This window comes from Rhinichthys klamathensis, unplaced genomic scaffold (genome assembly GCF_029890125.1).
Source record: "Rhinichthys klamathensis goyatoka isolate OS25496 unplaced genomic scaffold, OSU_Roscu_1.1 h1tg000161l_1, whole genome shotgun sequence".
NCBI lineage: Eukaryota > Metazoa > Chordata > Actinopteri > Cypriniformes > Leuciscidae > Rhinichthys > Rhinichthys klamathensis.
Window position 1 is genome coordinate 2,616,692 of NW_026606695.1, and position 16,381 is coordinate 2,633,072.

The 16,381-nt window shown below is 36.7% G+C and overlaps 1 protein-coding gene across 2 annotated transcripts in view; it reads right to left on the bottom strand.

Annotated features, from left to right (window-relative positions):
* Positions 1 to 16,344, bottom strand: part of col4a6 (collagen, type IV, alpha 6) — a 138,987-nt gene extending 122,643 nt beyond the window's left edge. For both annotated transcript variants that reach the window (XM_056258933.1, XM_056258932.1), the window contains exons 1-3: positions 16,271 to 16,344; positions 16,002 to 16,124; positions 15,810 to 15,855 (exon numbers count right to left, since the gene is read on the bottom strand). In XM_056258933.1, the coding sequence (XP_056114908.1) occupies positions 15,810 to 15,855; positions 16,002 to 16,012 (57 nt within the window). In that variant the 5' untranslated portion in view covers positions 16,013 to 16,124; positions 16,271 to 16,344. The remainder of the gene's footprint in view (positions 1 to 15,809; positions 15,856 to 16,001; positions 16,125 to 16,270) is intronic.
* Between the last annotated feature and the right edge of the window lie 37 nt (positions 16,345 to 16,381).

Here is a 16,381-nt window from a genome sequence, read left to right on the forward strand (position 1 = left end):
AGTGAAAGCAAGCCAAACAACAACAAATGAAAGAAAAACAGAGCGAAAAGAGCAAAAATCCATTTAAAAGAAAAGAGTAAATCCAGCCCAAGGCTATAGTGACATGTAGATGGTGTGAGACAAGGCATGTACAATGAACTAAAACAACATAAACATAAACCTATCTGTGTTACAATAAAAGGGGGCCCTCTTCAAGCGTAAAAAGACTATTCTTTAACCCTAAGGGGAATTTGTATTTTCCTCCATCAATCCTTCATCTATGTATTTCTCCATGCTCTCAATGTCAGAGCTGCATTTGCCTTTCATTCAACATGTAGATTCCCCATATGTCTCATTCAATCTTTTTTTTTTTTTTTGTAAAGAATGCAAAAATCACTGTTACTACTGCTTAAGGGCATTTAACAAATCTCTACTCCCACGTAACATTCTTGCTAAGATTTATGCAGCTTGTTGAGGAGAGGTGATTGGACTTTTTTGGATAAAGGGAAAAATAACTTTAAAAATCCTCTATATTTACTTTGTGCCAGTACCAAACAACCACATAGCAATTAGGGCTGTTATTTACACAAATTTCACAACTTGATTTGATTTAGATTCAATTCCAATCTCAATTCAATTTTGATATATCAGGTAAAGTACATTACTAAAATATTCAAGGTTAAAACTAACAACTGATTTGTAAGGCATGCTTATAACTATATTATAATAATAATAACCTTTTAATGTCATACTTATGTTTTTACTGCAATTCAGTTTTTTTAATATAAACATTTAAATGGTGGCTGTCATGAAAACTTGTTTTCATTCAAACATTAATTATTTAAGAACAGGTTAAGTTAAAAAATATATAATGAATATGTAATTTAGTGCAAACACATTTAGCAAAAGACTCTCTCTAGAGTCTAGAGTTAATCTGTCTAGCTAACTATCAAGCCATGGTCATTGAATGGACTTTCTGAGGTAAATGTAACCTTACGGGACATATTGTTGTGCTGTATAAATATATATTTTTAACTTCTGATATTCATTCATGTTTATTTCATGCTATATCTACTATATCTAGTAGTAAAGAGGAAGAGATGGTCAATTCACATGAGCTTTTGTATGGACAGGCACAACTGAGTGGGCAGTATTTACTAAAATATATACAAGATTTTTGATATACCCCGCTTTTATATATGTGTGTGAGTTAAAATAAATGTCAAAAAACCTTGTATTCTTTTCCACAGTCTTATGTCCTTTCCTTCCTCTTTTTCTTTTAAAATGTGTCAGAAACCCGAGTGAGTGACGGAAAAAATGTTAAGATGCCCTCTCCACACACTCTCACTCTGTTTCCATAGTGTAACCTTTGACCCTTTGCTTGCTTTGAACATGAGTGAGCATGGATCTTAAGTGAGCTCTATCATACGCGCAGAGCTCATGGCAAGACAAAGACAAAAATGTCACTCTTAAATCAGCTGTGGAGGAGGCATCTGTCAACAACTCCGAGACTGTAATCTCTCAAATCTCTGGTATTTATTATTGACACTTTTGATCCACTCCATGTTTTGTACAAAGAGTATGAGTTGCTGCCTTCTGGGAGGAGGTTTAGGGCTCCTCGCTGCATATTGAATAGATTTAAAAATTCATTTATTCCGGTGTCTGTAAAGATGTTAAATAGTGGCGGTATGGAGCTGCAATTGTAAATCGCTACTTCTCGTTCTATTATTGTCTTATTTGTTGATTATTGTGTGTTATTTGTGTACTGACTGCAGCATGGGTGATGGCCCAAGACAAATTTCCCCCTGTGGGATAATAAAGTTTTACTTTACCTTACCTTACATTTGGACTGCGCTACTTGCTGCATGATTTGAAAAGTTCAATAAGAAGGTACATACAACAGAAAGAGGGAGATCAGTGTACCGAGAAAAAAAAAGGAGAAGATATAAACCGAAAGAAAGACTACAATAAAGAAAAAGAAGGTGATGGGCAAAAAGAAGACCATGTAAAACTATGGGAGGGACAGAAATGGAGACGGTGACACTCAGCAGGCTTTACAACCTGTATTAAGTTAAATTATCCATAGCAGCTCAAAGTGTTATAGTAGCGTGCTGTGATTTATGCTTATGGATTGTAACTGCAGGACATTGTAGAAGAGCCTGGCTGGAGATTTGACTGAGTGAAGCAATAAAAGCCAGGCCACACACGTGGTCCCACAAACATACACAGATCTACATACTGTATATACAGCCTGCTATCCATCCTCATAAAAGATGAAAAAGCAGTAAAACGGTTCGCTTTTTGGCACTATGAACGTGCAGATATAAGAGATATCTCTCATGTGCAACCACAAGCCTCTGTACAGTAAAAGCTGGCCATGTAGAGAGTAAATCTCTCACTGACATTGAGATTAACTTCATTTCCTCTCAACAGATCTGAAGAGGCAAAGAGAGAGACTGTAAGAGAAAAGGGAACAGGAAATGAAGCCACCTGGAAAGTAAACTACAAAAGACATCCCGCTCTTAATCATTTAATGTCGCTCTTAAAAATCTTAATGTTTAGTCCCAGAAAAAAAAAATTGATCGAAAATGGATGGATGACAGAGTAAACAATGAGATAGTGAAAGCAATAAATGTATGACTAGAAGGAGAATAAACATGAATGCTTATGGACTTTAATGGGATGGAAACTAGAGAAATGGAATGAAGGAAAGAAAGAATACAATACAACGTGAATACAATATTCTTTACCATCTCTTAATCCTGTTCATCCAGTAAATCACTCGCGTATGCGACCAAATTTCACGCTAGGTGACTAAAAAATGTCTTTAGTTAGCCATTTGCTAGTGAATTGTATGATTTCAGTCGCCTGTGATTGAGTTAGAGGCAAAAAATAAGTTCAGTGCAGATATATTTTCATTGCCTACTGAGCTTTACGCACCGTCGCTGGGCTGAGAGTGTAGAGAATTGACACGCTAGATCTAAATGCAGGGCTCGACAGGACAGCCTGATGGCCAAGAGTTGACAGAACTGTCACTGTCCCGATCGGGCCAGTGCTGTATGGTCATGAAAGTTTATCATTTGCAAGTGTTTTTTAGCAAGAAGACGTGAAAGATAACTTGCGCGCATCTGACAGAAAGCCCAGAAAGTCAATAATACTGAATTGAGCTCTTACACGACTATTTCACACAAAATTATGTCAAAATGCCCGTCTTGCCGATTATCCTATTAAACATAATCGGGGATGTCTTAAGTGAACGTAAACAACAGTTGAGAAAAACAATGCATGTGTACAATATCAGTATACTGGATACGTGCATTGTGTCTTAAAGTGACAGCAACCTAATAATCATGCTGCTGTCTGTGTTTTTAAAGTTAATCAAACAACTGATTCACTGCAACAACAAAATCACTCAATGCTCTTGACTGAACTTTTGTAACTTTAACTTTAAGGATTAGTCTAGATTTAAAGGAGAACTCCGGTCAATTTTAACATTGAGCTAATTTTTTTGTACATTTGGAGTGCTGTCAGTACAGACAAAAACGACAAAAATCGGTGTTGCCTACACCGTGTTATCCTCTTTTTAAAATTCGCACCCTGTTGACTTCAATGGGGCAAGTTCTAAACCTGCTTTTAGCCTCTTAACATCCTTAATGTGACATTGCAAGTGCACAGCCATGTGAGTGGTGTTATTAAGAGTGACCACGGTCAATCTGACTGCAGTAGATGTGCAAGATATTAATAAAAATGATGTTAATTCAACCAGCTCACATACCTGTATTTACTTCCTGTTTTCGTTCGAAGTCCACAGTAGTCGATTGTCGAGTTCGCGCGCGCGATCATTAGTTATATTAGTTACCAATGATCGCGCGCGCGAACTCGACAATCGACTACTGTGGACTTCGAACGAAAACAGGAAGTAATACAGGTATGTGAGCTGGCTAAATTAATAAGGGTGGCAATCTTTCATAATCAACTGTTGTTGTGGACTATATAGGAGGTATATTTTAGGTGGCTAATTGAGAAAATTGCTATATTTTTTATTAGTTTAAGAATAAAATAAAAATATCGGATCAATATCGGTATCGGCAAAAGCCAAAGCTGCGGCATCGGTATCGGTATCGGAAGTGAAAAAGTGGTATCGGGACATCCCTAAAATTAACATCATTTTTATTAATATCTTGCACATCTACTGCAGTCAGATTGACCGTGGTCACTCTTAATAACACCACTCACATGGCTGTGCACTTGCAATGTCACATTAAGGATGTTAAGAGGCTAAAAGCAGGTTTAGAACTTGCCCCATTGAAGTCAACAGGGTGCGAATTTTAAAAAGAGGATAACACGGTGTAGGCAACACCGATTTTTGTCGTTTTTGTCTGTACTGACAGGACTCCAAATGTACAAAAAAATGAGCTCAATGTTAAAATTGACCGGAGTTCTCCTTTAATTTATACAAGACTTTGCAGTGTTATTTTACATTTGATTACTTTATTGAATTTATGTACCTAATCTACCTAATCTGTTAGATCTACATGAAAAACCTGAAAAGCACAGTTTATGTAATTTGCATCTATTGTGTTTATTCTATTGTGTTTATTTGTGCTATTGCTTGTAGTTTGATTATTTGTTCTTATTTTAAAAAAAAAATATTCGCTTTGGTACTATTTTTTACAAGTAAGGTGTACATTCTCAAAACTCTTAGTACTAATATCACAACAGATCATCAAAAGTGCACTTTTTTCAAACATTTTAGCATGTTCTCAATTGTGTTAGTACAATACACAAAATCACAAAGTATACTTTTCACAACACAAAATACGTGTTTCGTCTATATAAATGTTTCATTCACAGTAACTGCTTTTCATAAAGCTCTTATTATCAAACTTTTCATTTGCATCTCTTCTCATTCAGTTAAATAGATTTGTCTATTATTTAATCCAACTGACCTTAATGGTTAATTAATGAATCATTTAGTACACCTATATATTTTTATAGATATTGATTCTATAGACAGTTTATATAGAACTTGTTTGCAATTTCCGATATGGATAACCAATTGTATTTTGAGAAATTTGCCATTTGTGATCATATAGAGCAGGATAGAGTACAAGAGAGAGGAAAGAGTCAATGACTGTATAGTAACAGTGATCAGAGATGCATCAAGGGAGACAGATGGCATTAAATACAGCATTTTACATTACAGTATGTATGCCATGTGATACAGTAAACGGATTACCATGGTAGAGACTACCACATAACTGTAACTCACCCCCTATAAAGGTCAACTGCAGTACAAATTCAGTCATATGGCACAGGGAAAACATTTACTGTATTGGCAGCAAACTCTTTTCTAGCACAAAACCTCATGGCAGTTTCATAACTTCGTCACACCTTTTGATAACTCACTAGATAGATACTATTACAAACAGTATGGATTCAGTTACAAAAGTTAGTGTATTTTCTAATGTGGCAACTGTAGCCTGTATCACTGTAATTATTTCAGCAACCAGGGTGATTTGAAACATGTATCTTGCATTGTTTGCTGTTGAATGAATTGATTGTTAAAAGTGTTAAATTGATTACATTACATATTACATTAATCTTGTGTCTGAAAAAATGATTATGTGGACTGAAATGTGTATAACTGTAATGAAAGCATGGGATCAGGTTTTGAAAATGTACACCATACTTGTGAAAATAATACCAAAGCTAATAAAAAAAACTGTATTACAGCCTGTTTACTTGTCTTTAACAGTGTTTGAAAAGTATATTTTAGATTTATATTTTAGATTATATTTATGTAGATTTTTTTTCATTTGCATTGATTTGCATTCCATGTAAAAAGTCTGGCGAGTAAAATAAATAAAAAAAATACAAATTAATGAATGAATTAATTTTGTGTGTGTACTCCAGGGGGACTTCACAGGCTACAGTAAATAGCTATAAAAGTATCAGTTAAATGACAGCTTGTTATGTTGCTATTTAATTTCTGAACATTGAAATGGTATTTAAGATACAACAAACAGAAAAACAGAACTCTTCTCCATTATGCCCTCAATCCTCTCACTTATCTCAATCCACTTAACCTAATATCCAATGGAGGGCCATAAACATTACCTCCTAGCATTAAAGCTTTTAAATGGATGGAGGGACATACAGAATTTGTGCCCCACGGAATGCTCAAACAGGGAGAGGTACTAACAAATCACAAAGCAATCACAAAGTGTCTCGGTCTGACCTGAAGGAATGTTCCAGAAAGCGACACCTGCAGCAAGGAAAAGCGAACTCTCAACATGTTTTACCAGGCAGCCCAGGAATTTTTCATGGGGGAGGAAGAATGGGGCGTCCTCTGTGATAACACTAAGACAATATTCAGACAAAAAGCACAACACCACAACAGTTTCTCAGAGACTTTCATTTGTGAAATGACAATAAAGATTAGCCATGATTGCTTTTTTTCTCAACATAGACTCAACATTAATCCCCATCCTTATCCCACACCCGAATAAAGTTATTTTACATAATAAAATGTCATGATATTTTATATTACATTTTCGACACAAGCCCATTTTGAGTCTAAGCATTAGGGAATTTTAAAGGAAAATGATGCCATTGCCTTACACTATGTGCACCTTGTTATTGGAATCCATTGCCTTTGGCATAGTTAAAATACTAAAATACCATTTTTTGACAATGTGCGATCTGATATTATCGAGTATATCCCTCTCACGAACACAGATAAGAGCGCATGCATGCATATTCTGCATGCTTTCATTGCGTGATTTCGTCTATATTTAAATAATTTAATATGGTTAATAAATATCACACAAAGAGTGCAGTTCAGTTTTCTCCAGATATCAGCATGATAACAAATGTGATGTTGATTTTATACAAGTTTAATAAACAAGAAGTTAAAATTAAGCGACTTTCATTTTAGACACCATATTGTCTGTTTTTGCTCTATTTCGCCTACGGAAATAGTTCAAAACAAAGCCACAGCACTGTAATTGCGTCTCTGAGCAACATATGGCGGTGTTTCCTTACTTCCTTAACGAATCAGTTGAATCAATGATATTGTAAGACTGGAAGACTGGAAACTGGTTGAAGAGATAGACCACTGGTCTGTGAGACGAAGGACCTTGGCAAAATAAGATTTGAACTCTCACACGCACACTTCTTCCCCGCATCCCCCACTCTTGCAGAGATCACCCAAACTCACATAAGAATCTATATGGTTTTAATTTGAACAACTATCATACAGTTTTATACATGTGTTTATTATTTGAAATGTCTACAAGTGCGACTGGTACAAGTGTCCTATTTCCAAATAAGTAAAACCAAAGGAAATAAGGTTTTTAAGAGTTTTTAGATAACATACGCACAAAGGAGGGTGGATGGGTAAACCCTCCTGCTCTCAGAAGGTGTGAACTCAATGCTAATTTCCACTGTTAGCAAATGGTACCATGTAAATCAACTTCTGCCCCCAGTAAGTCTGGGGGGGTGAACACAGTAAATTTCCACTGTGAACTCATGTTTACATATGAAATGAGGTCTGGCTATATAATGAAATGCAGCGGAAGGATCAGGGCCCTTTCTGTATCTCAGATCAGCCCGTGAATGCTGAGCGACATTTCATAATGTCGGGTAAAAGATTTTCCTCTTTGTTCTAGAACATTTGATGGTTTGCATTGATTATCTTTCAATTGATTATGAAATTGTAATAATACATTTACCTGACATAATAAATTGTTATATTTGATTATTCTAACAGACTTTGACTTTATTTTCATTAGAGTTAAAAGGAATAGTCAAACATTCACTTATATTTAATGATGCACAGATATCATTGAAAAACCTTTTCATTTATGGAGTCAGATGAAATAACGAGTTAATACATAAGATAAAATGTATTGCATTTAATTAAAAATCCCTTTGCCATGAAAAAAGACGGAACACGCGTGAGACCTTTACCTCTAATCGAATACCGCCATTGGATCGAATTAGACGGCCTTACAATATCTAAGATAGATTAAGATAGTAAAAAGCTTCGTTCCTGAATGAATTAGCCATTTGAATGAATCGGTTAAATCTCAATGACTCACTCATTAACAGTGGCTTGCTGCAGCTTACTGGCGGTTTTAATTTATTTCACATTTTAAAATATCTTTTCATGTATTAAATCATTTCAAATATCAATATTCCATGTTTTATGTTTAAAACATAAAAATATTATTTATGCATTTGTGACTGTAGGTTATTCATTTGTCACCTCTGAACTGTGCAGTCTGTGTAAATGCTGATAATGCTTTTAAATGCCACTTCAAATGTAGCTTCTGTGTTTCCACTCCATTGCAAACATGATTTTTGCTCATATTTAATTAATTTGATTGGTAACAGTCCTATTGTCTATTATTATTATAATTGAATTTGATTTAATTAAATTGACACAAAAGATGATGCATGCATATAATTAGGTTTAAAAAATGGATTTACAAAGGTAAAAATGCCCATAAAAGGTAGAAATCAATTGAAACGTATTGGAAAAAATATTTGTTGTCACTTCTGTGAACTGACCACCACACAGAATATGAAGAATACCAAAAGCTTTGGGAGTCATCTGTCCACAGCAGCCCAAAACCTGCCAACGTACCAACACAATAACACACTCAGAATATATTGTCTAATTACCGTTATCGATAAAATCCCAGAAAATATAGATTTTTTTGTCAATATCGCACACCCCTAACTATGAGTCTGTTTCAGAAGGGCTATTAGATATAACTGGCTGTTTTGCCAGTAAGATTTAGATTTTATTCAATAACCAGAAAAAGTGGCTGCAGATGAGAATTTATAAAAAATAAAAAATATGGCGTGAAAGTTCCATACATCAGTATATACGTAGATATATGATGCGCTACCCCACTTGGTTTGTGATATCATGTAAAAGCATTATCAAATACACAAACAAGCAAATAAAGCAAATAAACTGTGAATTATATTTTACGGTTTAACAGTTTCATTTTCTTCTCTATAGACTTCACCAGTTCACTAATACTTGGCTCCTTGTATTGCCTTGCTCCTCATAATCCAGTTGAAGAATTTGGGCCAATTAACCATTTAAAACCTATGTAGGAGCTTACAATTGCTGGTAAATGTCAGCACACGAATAAAGATTTGTTGTTCTTGTCTGTAGAAAAAAAAAGGAATGGTAAAACCATTCACCTAAGACCCTGACCTCTATATTGACCCCATCAAAGACTCTTAAGAACTTATCTTCTCTGCTTCATCATTCTTGATGACCTTTTCTGAAGGATGTTGGAGGTCTGACCCTCTACAAGCATACCTCTAAAAAGTCTAAAGTTAAAGTGACGTCTACATTAAGAGAAGTTTAAAGAAAATTGTGTCACTGTCCAGAACATAGCTGCTTTTCCACCTTCGGGCTAAACCGTTCTCTTCATAGTTCACCCAAAAATGAAAATTATCCCATAATTTACTCACCATCAAGCCATCCTAGGTGTATGTGACATTCTTCTTTCAGCCAAACACAATCAGAGTTATATTAAAAAATATCCTTTTTATTCCAAGCTTTACAATGGGAGTGAATAGTAATCGAGTTTTTGAAGATCTAAAAATGCCCATCCATCCATCATAACAGTAATCTATACGGCTCCAGGGGGTTAATAAAAGCCTTCTGAAGAGAAGCGATGCGTTTTTGTAAGAAAAATAGCCATACAGTGGGGAGAACAGGTATTTCATAAATTGCCGATTTTGCAGGTTTTCCCACTTACAAAGCACGTAGAAGTCAGTAATTTTTATCATAGGTACTCTTCACCTGTGAGTGACGGAATCTAAAAAAAAAATCACATTGTATGATTTTTAAGTAATTCATTTGCATTTTATTGCATGACATAAGTATTTGATACATCAGAAAAGCAAACCTTAATATTTGGCACATAAAACTTTGTTTGCAATTACAGAGATCATACGTTTCCTGTAGTTCTTGACCAGGTTGGCACACACTGCCGCAGGGATTTTGGCCCACTCCTCCATACAGACCTTCTCCAGATCCTTCAGGTTTCGGGGCTGTCGCTGGGGAATACGGACTTTCAGCTCCCTCCAAAGATTTTCTATTGGGTTCAGGTCTGGAGACTGGCTAGGCCACTCCAGGACCTTGAGATGCTTCTTACGGTGCCACTCCTTAGTTGCCCTGGCTGTGTGTTTCGGGTCGTTGTCATGCTGGAAGACCCAGCCACGACCCATCTTCAATGCTCTTACTGAGGGAAGGAGGTTGTTGGCCAAGATCTCGCGATACATGGCCCCATCCATCCTCCCCTCAATACGGTGCAGTCGCCCTGTCCCCTTTGCAGAAAAGCATCCCCAAAGAATGATGTTTCCACCTCCATGCTTCACGGTTGGGATGGTGTTCTTGGGGTTGTACTCATCCTTCTTCTTCCTCCAAACACGGCGAGAGGAGTTTAGACCAAAAAGCTAAATTTTTGTCTCATCAGACCACATGACCTTCTCCCATTCCTCCTCTGGATCATCCAGATGGTCATTGGCTAACTTCAGATGGGCCTGGACATGGCTTAAGCAGGGGGACTTGTGTGCGCTACAGGATTTTAATCCATGACGGCGTAGTCTGTTACTAATGGTTTTCTTTGAGACTGTGGTCCCAGCTCTCTTCAGGTCCTTGACCAGGTCATGCCGTGTAGTTCTGGGCTGATCCCTCACCTTCCTCATGATCATTGATGCCCCACGAGGTGAGATCTTGCATGGAGCCCCAGACCGAGGGAGAATGACCGTCATCTTAAACTTCTTCCATTTTCTAATGATTGCCCCAACTGTTGTTGCCTTCTCACCAAGCTGCTTGCCTATTGTCATGTAGCCCATCCCAGTCTTGTGCAGGTCTACAATTTTATCCCTGATGTCCTTACACAGCTCTCTGGTCTTGGCCATTGTGGAGAGGTTGGAGTCTGTTTGATTGAGTGTGTGGACAGTAGGGGTGTAACGATACACGTATTCGTATTGAACCGTTCGGTACGAGGCTTTCGGTTCGGTTTTCGGTACGCATTTTTGAACCGAACGGTTCGTTGGACCATTTTTCCTGCCGACCAAAATTTCGTTATTTAAAATGTAGGCGGGTCACGCGTGGCAAGCGCGCTCATAATGTAAGAGATGCTGGCGTGACCACAACATTGCCCAACATCAAATGGCAAATGTAATGTAAGCGGAACGAAACCACTCGTTATTGTGTGGTTGACGGACCGTTTATCAGTTTGGACCAATGCAGCGCGAGCCGATCTTAATCATCAGCACTGTTACTACACACCGAAATCCATTAAAGAAAGCATTTGAATTCGCCACTGAAGTAATAACATCGCTGCGAGATCTAGTGAGAAACATTCGCACTTCTCCGTTATTAACGGATCAAACAGCGCTGACGTGGAAACCAGGAAGAAACATTGTGCCATGAATGAACTATCCAGTGTCCACAGATCAGCAACATTCACCATGGATTTACTGTCGTAACACTACTAACTGTAACCATGGAAGTTTGGCAGGAATAGTAGGCTATAATGCTTTAAAGTAACATCACGTCGGTTTTATTTTGACATTATGAATACAATTGCTGCCCTCAAATGTTAATCTGAACTAAAATAAACCTTTGTTTATAACTACTACAATATTACATTTCATTTTGTCCAAGGAGCTGTTTTGTTTTATATGCTCCTAAGAAAAGTCAAGTATAGCTCCATCATTGCTCAAAGTTAAAAAATATCATACTTTATATTAGTTTTAATAAAAATATAATTAAAAAATTAAATCAAGGAAATTTCTCTGGCATTTCTTTCTTTTTGGTGTATCGGAAACGTACCGATTCGTACCGAACCGAACAGTGACACAAGTGTATCGTATCGAACCGAACCGTGAATTTTGTGAACTGTTACACCCCTAGTGGACAGATGTCTTTTATACAGGTAACGGGTTCAAACAGGTGCAGTTAATACAGGTAATGAGTGGAGAAGAGGAGGGCTTCTTATAGAGAAACTAACAGGTCTGTGAGAGCCGGAATTTAGAACAGTTAAGGGGCGTTGTTAGGCACGACGCGGTGCGGAGCAACACATGCAGCAACAAAGAATCACAAACGGCAGTTGTGCAGTAATACTAATGTAATGCGGTCACAGGTGTATGTTTGTTGAGTAATTTACAACGGCTCCGAACACAGCTCAACCAATCAGAATCAAGGACCGGAATTATCCATTTTATAATAAACTATAATCAATGGTTTCCGTCCACGAGTCTAGTTCCGGCGAACAGAGCAAAACTAAACACCGGTCACGAATTAGAGAGAATCTTTTAGAGACAATTTTTAAAGGGAAATGTAGGAGGAGCTTGAGTTTGTTGACCAGCCCTGTTTGTTTGAACCTTGAGAGGCGTCTACTCTCACCTAAGCTTGCGCTACTCCCACATCCTACATCGGGTCAGAGGTCACTCTCCCGCCGGAACTAGACTCGCGTACAGCCGTTACCGGAAGCCAGTGATTATAGTTTATAAAGTTATAAATATGGATATTTTTCTTACAAAAACATATCTCTTCACTTTAGAAGGCTTTTATTAACCCCCTGGAGCAGTATAGATTACTGTAATGATGGATGGATGCGCTTTTTTGTGGTTCTAAATCCAAGTTACCATTCACTCAAATTATAATGCTTGGAACAGCCAGAAAGTCGTATACACCAAGGATGGCTTGAGGGTGAGTAAATCATGGGATCATTTTCATTTTTGAGTGAACTATCCCTTTAATCGTTCCATTCCATGCACTGTGGGGCTAATAACGGAGCTTGTTGGAATGTAATACAAATGTTGTAATTACAAACAGTCGTTGCCTTGGTAATGCAAGGGTTTACAGACGATATGAGATGTAAATAGCAACTGCGTTATGGAGGATGATCAAATATTTATTTTATTTTCATTATTAATTTGTTTACATCGCTTAAATAGCACGCTTAGCCAACAACAGAGAAACTGATAACCAGGCAAAAGACAAGTGACCAATCTTGAGTGACTGATTGCTAATTACTGATTGCTTAATGCTGCTTCCTTTAAAGCAATCAATTGTATAAAGTGCTATATATATATAAACGTGGTGTGATTTGATTGCTGAATTGCAGAGCTCATGCAAACACATGCCGTCGTTGTGACTACTGTTTTGTCATCTCATCTCATCATTTTTGTGGTGTTTATTTTTTAAACACCACTGGTGTCCCACAGGGATCACTGCTTCGCCCCTTACTTTTCCCCACCCGCACCAAATCAACAGTGTCATCTAAATGCACAGTTTCTCATTTGAGTACTAATTACAATCAATTGTGCGTCACTCCAGCCAAATGCCTCTGCAAATACAGATTATTTTTGCTTACCACTCTAACCCTGTTCCCAATTAGTATTAACAAGTACTTCATCTTGTTACCACATGTGACTGGATTTTGTCTTTGATTTTATATACCACAGGTAGAGCTGCACGATTAATCGTTAAAAGATTGTCATCTTGATTCAAACACCCACGCAATCTTCTTATTGAGAAAAAAAAATCAGCAACTTATTCCTAAATGACAAAGATTTGGCTGTCTATTAAACCTTTGACAGTATGATCACAGTGAACATTCAGATTTGTGTAGGCGCTGCCGCTGACCCAGAGAAAGCTGTTGTCATAGGTATGAAACAGCTTCACAAATAGTCTTTTCAATCGCACAGTATCATTATCTGTGTTACAATAATTCAAATTATCACAGAAGTACTGGAAAAAAGTTTATAGTTCAGATATAAACGCTAATGTCTACGGTAGCAATAAAAATAGAGTAAATCACCCATTGAAAGTAACCCATGAAAGTAACTTGACGCTTCAAATAAAGATTGTATCAATTTGTTTCACCAGTAGGTGCTGACAACAAGTCACTGCTAAAAATGTATTTGTCATATAATCATTTATTTAAGAGATTTGTTCAAAAACGCTGATTCATCAAGTAATGAAACAAGTAAAGTCTTTATGAGCGAGTCATTGAATCATTCATTCAAACCAATTTTTAAATAAAAATAAAAATCATTCACATTAATTTAATATTTTTAAGTATACTGCAGCAATTAACAGTTTGCCAGAACATTTTGTCATACATGTTATTTTTTTCATTGACTTTTCAGAATAGTGATCTCTATTTTAAACCCCCCAAACAAATTGTGATTCTCAATTTATTCAGAAATGTGCAGCTCTAACCGAAAAGAAAAGAACAGAACAGAAAGTGGAATTTACTGATTTACAATTCAAACAAATTCTACAAGTATTGGCATTCTGGGAAGTGTCTGTCCACTGTGGTTATTAAAACAAAAGGCAATTTAAATAAGGATTATTCAATTATTTTATAAAAAATAAATAAGTATATATAATTATACATTTCTATAGTTGACATTTTAAACAGATCTGAAGTGAGGTGCTAGATATATGGAGTGAGAGAGGCATCACAAATATAATACTGGTCGGGATGACTTTTTGTCTTTTCAACACAAATGAACTCCTCTTCAACAGTCAAGACCTCTTCATTTTTTTTCCCCTCTATTCTCATATACGAAATCCTAGTTGACTCCTAGCTGACCCACTTACCATTGTGGACCACACTGAAGCAACCATTTCCAGCTTCATGCTACACAAGGAACATGAGGACAATTCAGCCCTCCGATAATTATTACTCTTCTAAGCTGTTTATTAGTGCAAGCTATAATCATTTCATGGCTAGACTATACTGCCACTACTCTCTATCCCACCTGCATCAACCTCATGTCTGATTGGGTCCATCCAGAATGCTGCCATTTGATAGGTCTGTGCATTTTGTATTCTCTGATGTCATGCATATATTCTCTAATCATACTTCAATTGCTCCCAGTAACTGCTAAAATTAAATGCATTTTCCCTATTTTCCATATAGGGTCACTGCCTGTTCATGATAAATAAACTCTTATGGACAATCAGAACAGCCAAATCACAACTTACTGTGCTTTCAAATATCTTCAAGACACACCTATTCATAACTCACCTATACACTCAACTTATATGAAACAATTAAATATGCACCTCATCACCTCCACATTTCCCCAACAACTAGCACAATTTGATGACTCGGCTAATCTTTAACGATTTCAAATTAGCTACTTAAAATAATGCATATCATATTTCTTCAACATGAGAAAAAGATGATAAATGCACCATAAATCATGTACACTAAATGTGCAGCCAAATTATTGCTTGCAATCAAAACAGAAGAAATACGAAACAGAAGCTTATATCTAATATACTAATTAGAATAGTGAGTGCCAATAGGATACTAATGGGGTAAATGGGCGTGGCAGAGAAACAGGGACATTGCATATTAATTAGGAGGAGGAGTGTTTTTTTCAGTTTGGTGATGAGAACTGAGACATTTCACAAATCAAACAAGACTTTACAAGTTTTTTTGTTTTAAATAATGACTTCGCAGTGGAAACTAACCATTGTAAGTGTTCGACATCTAACTATTTTAACAAGGCAAACAAATAGTCTACACAAATCTTCCCAGGTTGTAATTTGTTAAGTGATTGTGTCTTATAAAATACATCCAAATGTGTTTGGAAAACATGATGGCAGATGTATAGGCTATTAGTTTAAAAACAACTTAGATGTTCAGTTAAATAACACACAAATGATCAAATCCTTTCTGGTGATCTAAACCACAAGGGGAAATGCAGTTATATTCATCATGTGAGTGTTGAAGTGTTTTTAATAATGATAGCACACTTACCGCTTGTGCAGACACTGCATACAAAACAACAGGTAACACAAAACTCCTGTGGAGGGAGAGAAACAAATCCATCATGTGTGCTTGCAAAAAATGTGCTTTATTTAACTCGGATGACTAAAACTGACAGTTGACTACCTAATATCCAATTGTCTGAATTGGTATCCACGGTTAACAACATATAAATATACTTACCAAAGCTTCATTTTGCACAGCTTTGAGGAAAACGCAGGTAATGTATCCTCGGCGTCTTCACAGTAAGCCTCCGTTAATGGCTACAAACCTATTCATTTGAGAATCCGGTGAGCGGTTCGTCCACTTCGGAGGACAAAAAGTGAGATAAGGATAAATATAAACAATTAAAAGAGAGATTGAAATATTACTTTGCAGATGCTACAGGTATTTTATGCAGGTGTTTTTAAGTTTTGCTTCTGTTTGTCCTCTGAGAAAAAGAGTTCACTCACAAGAAACTTCTGCTGTCCTCGCGGCAGAGTAGATTCACGCACCGCAAGTGCCTGTGCTCTGAGAAGAGGGCGGGGTTTCGCCCGTCAATCACCCGCACGCCTCACGCTTTT